Here is a 7,500-nt window from a genome sequence, read left to right as displayed (position 1 = left end):
AAACGAGAATTGAAATTGTATAGAAAGTAACAATAATTACAGTGGAATTAAAAGAAAAAAGAACAATATTCACCCAGCGACATTAATAAAAATTATGATGAAAATCATAACGATAATATTAGACCTATTAAAAGTGATTGCTGCCTCAGTGGCGTTAATCTTGTAATTAACTTTTTCTATTGTTCTTATTATCTTCTTCTCTTCATTTGAACAATCCGTCAGTAACTGGGAAAGGGACATCAATAGGAAGGTGATGAAGACCATATCATTCACAATTTGTCTTTAATATATCACAACACATTGTAAAAGTACAGATAATATGTACAAAGTATAAAACACTATCACAATGTTAGTGCACACAAAGTAATTTTCACTTTTAGGGTGAACCTGAGCGAGCTGCATTCCTCGAAAATTCGGCGAAGTTCTTCTATGCTCTCCTGATTGGCCGTTTTTATGAAAGTATCGTCAATGTAGCGTACATAGAGGTCTGGTTTACTGATTTTTCGAAAAACTCTCTCCTCGACTACTCCCATATAAAAATTAGCAAAGAGGACGCCTAAAGGGGACCCCATAGCGACTCCATCTTTCTGAATAAATATATGGCCCTTATGGGTAGTGAAAGGGGCTTTCTTGGTGCATATTTCTAATAGTGCACGGAGAGAGGCCTCGGGGATGTTGAGGGTGGGTGTCGTTGTATCCCTATAAACTCTGTCCATTATGAAATTTATTGTTTCATTCACGGGAACGTTAGTAAATAGGGACTCGACATCCATGGAGGCAATAACTCCGTCACTTGTGGAATTTCTCAGTTTTTCTAGGAATTCTGCTGATGATGTCACACAATATTTATTGGGGATATAGGGTGTGAGTAAGGTGTTCAGTCTCTTAGCAAGCTGGTATGTAGGGGCAGGGCACTGGCTGATAATAGGCCTGAGAGGGTTCCCTTGTTTGTGCGTTTTTACATTTCCGTATAAGTAGCCGAGCCCAAAATCACCTGAAATAGGTGGCAAATGGACGGCGTTGGTGGCAGCATTAATGGTTTGTATAATGCTGTTTGCTTCCCTCTTGATATCCTCAGTGGGGTTGCGGGACAATCGTTCAAATTTTGAGGTATCAGCCAAAATTTTATCTAGTTTCTCATGGTACTCCTCTGTATTTATGAGAACGAAGGCGGCAGTTTTATCTGCACGGCGTACAGTGATGCCTTCTTGCAATCTAAGAGCCTTGGCAGCATCTCTCATCTCCTTCGTGACAATCCCACTCCGGTATTGGCCACGGTCAGTGAGGGCTTCTGCCAAGAGTAGGGGTTGGAGGGCATCAGTCGTCCGTAGGGCACCTCTACGTTCATTTTCTTGTATGGTGTCAAGGAGGGTCTACTCCCAAAATATTAGACCTAATAATTATGGTTGTCATAAAGATGATGGTGATAGTAATAACAATAATAACAAGAATGTGCCAGGAACTGCAGATAAGAAAATCGGATATACTAATGATTAATTGTTTTTTTAGACAAACAGAAAACCAAATTCTTAGGAAGTGAATTTTAGGGTAACGTAGTTTAACCTTCGCCTTTCTCTTAGTATCTGGCTCTCAAACTTGGCTGTAACAACTTAACAAGTCAAAACTAAAATCACGCAAGTTACTACTACCAATATCACATAATACACGACTTCAATGTTGCCGCCAATAACGGCCACTTGTTGCAAAGTTTGGCATAAAGGGATAAAAGATGCCCAACTTGTCCCCGCAACATCGCAGCAGAACGTTTACATTACGGGGACAGAAGGCTCGCTTCCAGCGAGCAGGCCAACCCCGCTCACAAAAAGAAACAACTCCCTTGTAAATTAAAATTCTTTGGCGTTGAAAACCAGGCGTAATTTCAGCTAAATTACACTAATTGGATCTGAAGTAAAGAGCTGCTAGTCGTCTTATATAAGGGTAATTGGAAGATAATTCACTTCAAATTAGGCTAAAACACGAACAAGTTTGAATCCGCTAAGAAAAACTGCATTTCCATGGATTTTTCTTCCACATTTCTGTACATTATGCAATGACGTTATATTCTTTTGCTCCAAGTCCCTGTTTTATTGTTGATTGGCAATCTCCAAACCGTGAAAGGTATTCATATTCTTAGCTGGCGGAATAGCAAATCTTAAAAGAGGATCTCCAAAGCATACGCATCCCATTTTGCCACATTCAAACAAAGAAACAAACCTACGTTTTGGATGGTAATTTAAATAAGAAATTGCTTTGCTGGATTTTAGGCGCCATTGTGAATCATTGACACTCACGCCAGCCTTTAAGGGTTTGCTTTAGGTTGGTAAATCTGAGGATTTAGAAGTGACGGGTTGCTCCCTTCATAATCCCTGTCGCCACAGACGGTCAAGGGAGATTGTCTTTATGGTAAATTAGATTTGAATATATAATCTGATAAATGAAATAACTGGTATTCTTTCGGATAGACAGACTGACGCAACAAGTATACTGGGTGTGGGTAAAGTACGTAACCAGGCACCACCCATTGAGATATTACCGCTAGAGAGTTATGGGGTCTTTTGACTGGCCAGACAGTACTACACTGGATCCTTCTCTCTGGTTACGGTTCATTTTCTCATTGCTTACGCCTATTTTATAAATATTCTCCTCTGTCCTCATACACCTGACAACAGTGAGATTACAAACAATTCTTCTTCACTCAAGGGGTTACTGCACAGTGATTGTTCATTGGCCATTTTTCCTCTTGATAAGGGTGGAAGAGACTCTTTAGCTAAGGTAAGCAGCTCTTCTAGAAGGACACTCCAAAATCAAACCATCGTTCTCTAGTCTTAGGTAGTGCCATAGACTCAGCATGGTCTTCCACTGTCTTGGGTTAGAGTTCTCGTGCTTGAGGGTACACTCGTGTACACTATTCTATTTTAATTATCTTCCTCTTGTTTTGTTAAAGTTTTTATAGTTTATATAGGAGATATTTTTTTACTAAAATATATTTAATTTTCCTTGTTTCCTTTCTACACTGGGCTAGTTTCCCTGTTTGAGCCCCTAGGCTCAATCAGGATACTATTATCCTGCTTTTCCAACTAGGGTTGTAGCTTAGTAAGTAAGTAAGTAAGTAATAATAATAATAATAATAAGCCTAGGCTAAATCTTATACCAGAAAACCTTTGTTACCTTATCTAACGTTGACTATTACCAGTGTGTGTATGAGAGAGAGAGAGAGAGAGAGAGAGAGAGAGAGAGAGAGAGAGAGAGAGAGAGAGAGAGAGAGAGAACTGTCATGTGCGTGTTCCAAGCCATGAATTGGTTTGCCCAAAATTAAGGCTTTATTTCGTCCATTTCTCCGAATAGGAGACAAGGGGAACCAGACGAGTCTTAAAATAGCAACATGAGCTTCGTCATGGAAAGGGTCTCTAACCGCGATATGTTTATGATTCAAGTTACTGAAGATAATCTGGCTATTACAGATAGATTATTGTCATCTTTATTTTTATTTTTTAGCATGACTTAAAGCATTTCAAACATTATCAGAAATTAACACACACACACACACACACACACTATATATATATATATATATATATATATATATATATATATATATATATATATATATATATATATATATGTATACTGTATATATACATACGTATATGCGTGTCTGTAGAAATAACGAAAGGTGATACGTGATAAGCATAAACTGTGTATCATAGCTGCGAAAGAAAAATGAAAGGACTTGATTGGAGTCTTCATTTTCCTTCCGTGGCTATGTGTTTCACAAAATTATGGTTTTGATGGTAAATCATTCTTAATTTGATGGCTAGTGACTACGTATGCACTTATTTCTGTAGGATTTAGGCGTTGCTTAGGTATAACATCTCGTTTGTTGCTGGTTTAATCAATGCGGTTGTTTAAACTTCTATTATCAGAGAACGTGCTCGCGTGTAATTGGAAGGCATGATTTATTAAAAAATACATATCCTTTTGTTGGTAAGGATTTTTTCTTTGCCTACAAATGCACCGAATAGCATGTGATAGTTCTAACAGTCTCGTCTATCCACACGGATGAGACTACACTATAAACATAGGCCAACTGCACTTTACGATCTTACTTTAATGGTAACTACTACAACTGTTGTGTGTCTATTTGCCTTATGATAAAGGTAGATGAGACTTATAAAATATGACAGACAGCTCATTCATCTAGGAGGATTCTTCTAAACCAAACTTTAGGCTGCGTTTACACCAAGCGAATCGAATCGATTCAATTCATGGAGAATCATTTGACTCGAGTCATTTTGAATCGGTATAGTTCCAACCTACTGAATCTGATTAACACATCATTCAGACTGTACCAAGGCAGCCTTCGGGGAGTATGGACGTCTTTGCTGTTGCAGAAATAGCATTGTTGCTGTGGCTGAGAAAGCGTAGACGGAGGCGGAGGCAAGTGCAACGATTATATGGGTGCATCCAATAAATTCAAGAAGACCTGAATCTGGGAGCTTTGGACATTTGTTCCCAGATTTGGTCAATAATCCGGAGAAGTTTTATGACTTCTTAGTGCTTGTTGAAAGGCGTTGAAAAAGAAGAATGAAGAAAGTATGAAATTAGATGACTTGCAGGCATACAAACTGCAACGTTCAGCAATTTACATACTCAAATATGGAGAGAGAGAGAGAGAGAGAGAGAGAGAGAGAGAGAGAGAGAGAGACCTGAACGCATGGAACGGAAGATTGACAAAAAGAGTTTTAAATAAAGGAGAGTAAATAAATGAATGGAATATATAAAATCACGGACAATATAATGTGAATAAACATATATATATATATATATATATATATATATATATATATATATATATATATATATATATATATATATATATATATATATATATATATATATATATATATATGCTTTCTGCTCGGCTGATTTGCCTTGACTGATGAAAATATGGGACCGCGCGCATCAGTGATTCTGAATCGCCATGAATCTCCATGATTTGAATTGACTCGATTCGCTTGATGGAAACGATTCCATTGAATTTAACGTGGCGAATCATGACGAATCATGAATTGGGATGATTCTCCTTGAATTGAATCGATTCGATTCGCTTGGTGTAAACGCAGCCTAATGTTCTATAGGCAGTGTGCCATAACTGCACTACATAGCTTCCCACCATTGAATTAAGAGCTCCGCTTTTCTATCCAGAGCTGCAGAATAATAATAATAATAATAATAATAATAATAATAATAATAATAATAATAATAATAATAATAATAGTGGTTTTGTTGCACAATTTTCTTCCACAATTTAGAAAACTGGTAGACTAGGGTTTTTTTTCTATAAAACTATCACCCGTTAGAAAAAGCATCAAAGTCAACATACACATACATACAATCAAAAATGCATATAGCTGAAGGTATTTTGATTGAAAAGAATTGAAAAGAGCCCAGTTTTTTAACAGTAATTGTTCGAAACGCCTTTGTTCCAACAATCAAGCACATATGACTAACATTTCGAAACTACGTGTTATAATTATGAAAAAGTCTATGTTATAAATATTCAAAGGTGACCACTGGGCTATGCGATCTCCATCATTCATAAAATTCCCGAGTAGGGATGTTTTCGAATATCTTCAGTCTTCGCCACGGCCTACGAGTATCAGGAAACGAACATTTAGTTGTAGAGTAGGGGTAGTCGACTGACAGGCCAAGCACTTTACCCAGTAACGTTGTTGTGTCTGGAGCGCCTGCGTGAACCTTGCCAGTTAGTTACCGTTTGGCGTTTGCTCGTTGTGCAGTGATATCTTCAGGTAATACTTGATTTGCGGTACATGTTATTTTCCTTTATCTACAATGGCAAGAACGTTATGAGTATATAGCCGACTCCAATAAGCTGGCGAGCAGTGCGAAGTTTTGTCCTATCAAGTGCTTGTTTGGCATAACTTGTCCATGAGTGTTTTGAAACGGGAACTCAGAAGATGGTAGAGTGTTTATTCAAAATCATTAATGAGTTCACCGTTAACGTTAAATCCTAACGGCGTAGCAGCTTAGCAAGAGATTTGAGGACCCAAAGGGCTTAGTAAAGAGGCCCCCACTTGACTACGAGGGTGGTAATTTCAAAAGCATCCTTGCATACTTGATTTACTGATCACCGGGAGACATTTTAACTCCCCTTTCCCCACTTTGCTAAGCCACTGACTTCTGGAAGTTTTAGACATTACTGGTCCTGGTTATTTTGAAAAACAAAATTATTACACAAGTAGAAAGGCAATGTAGGAAAAGGAATTACAACTTGAATTAATGTGATAAATATCTGACAGTTATTGCAAACATACATCTAAAACAATCAATCCCAGTCATTGGTTGTAGGCTGTACCTTAAGTTGGTTCTCTATATCAAAGCTACACATTAGAAATGGGCAATATCTGATAGAGAACTGGCTCGTATGTGGTGTATTATTATTATTATTATTATTATTATTATTATTATTATTATTATTATTATTATTATTACCACCAGCTAAGTTACAACCTTAGTTTGAAACGCAGGATGCTATAAGTCCAAGAGCTCCAACAGGGAAAGTAACCCAATGATGAAAGGAATAAAGAGAATAGTGTGTCAGCTTGTAGCCTCAAGCAAGAGAAGTCTAACCCTAGATAATAAAAACATTTCGAAATACGGTCGTATGACGTAGCATCGGTATCCGTACCAGTTTGCCACTGGCTTTAGAGAGGCCGCAGATAATTAGGCTAACTGTCTTCTGAACCCTCAAATGTAATAAATTAATCAATAAAACTGTGCCTCTATGGTTCGTTGCTCAGCCAAGTGTACCTCTCGTAAGAACTTTGTGAAAAACGAAATTTCAAAGATTTCCAAGAATTACAATGCTGGACAACGAGGATTGACGTAGGCCTATAATGGAGGACAGCCGTCGCTTTCTCCGGCTGATGGTGAGTATTACATGTATTAATAATTAGTCTATTTTTATTAAATGATGGAGATTTTCCAGCCCAATGAATCAAACTTGACTCGTATAGAGCTGGTCCAAATAAATTCGGGATATATATATATATATATATATATATATATATATATATATATATATATATATATATATATATATAAGTCTACTTCATAGATAAATAGATATTAAAAACTATCTATTAAACCTGTTTCTTAAAAACATTAAAATCTAAGAAACAGAAAAATACTCAGAATTATATGAATTTCAGATAACGATCTATGATAAAAAATTAATCTCTTATCTATTCTTTTAAAAAAAATTACATTTACAGGATATGTATTGTAGGGTTAAAACAGTGTTACATTCACAGCACATGGGAACAGTTTGGTGTACACAAGGGTCAGTTTTGTGAGATCAATTCGCAATCTGGTTGAAATTACTTTTGTCCTTTTATCCTTCTGGCTTGATGATGCCTATGGCGAGACAATTCGTTTTATATGTTTCAATTTATTATTTTCTGATTCATTATTCCAAAT

General features: G+C 36.8%; 2 protein-coding genes across 3 annotated transcripts in view; one reads left to right on the top strand and one right to left on the bottom strand.

Moving 5' to 3' along the window:
- The window catches only part of Rab3 (RAS oncogene family member Rab3), a 201,020-nt gene that overhangs the window by 7,748 nt on the left and 185,772 nt on the right, over positions 1-7,500 (bottom strand). The gene's annotated exons all lie outside the window — the stretch shown is intronic.
- The window catches only part of LOC137657738 (cytochrome P450 2L1-like), a 238,311-nt gene continuing 237,460 nt past the window's right edge, over positions 6,650-7,500 (top strand). Inside the window, exon 1 of the mRNA XM_068392201.1 lies at positions 6,650-6,950. Within this exon, the coding sequence (XP_068248302.1) occupies positions 6,918-6,950 (33 nt within the window). The 5' untranslated portion in view covers positions 6,650-6,917. The remainder of the gene's footprint in view (positions 6,951-7,500) is intronic.

The sequence above is a fragment of the Palaemon carinicauda genome, chromosome 18 (genome assembly GCF_036898095.1).
Source record: "Palaemon carinicauda isolate YSFRI2023 chromosome 18, ASM3689809v2, whole genome shotgun sequence".
NCBI classification, from domain to species: domain Eukaryota; kingdom Metazoa; phylum Arthropoda; class Malacostraca; order Decapoda; family Palaemonidae; genus Palaemon; species Palaemon carinicauda.
This window is presented reverse-complemented; position numbering and strand designations above follow the sequence as displayed.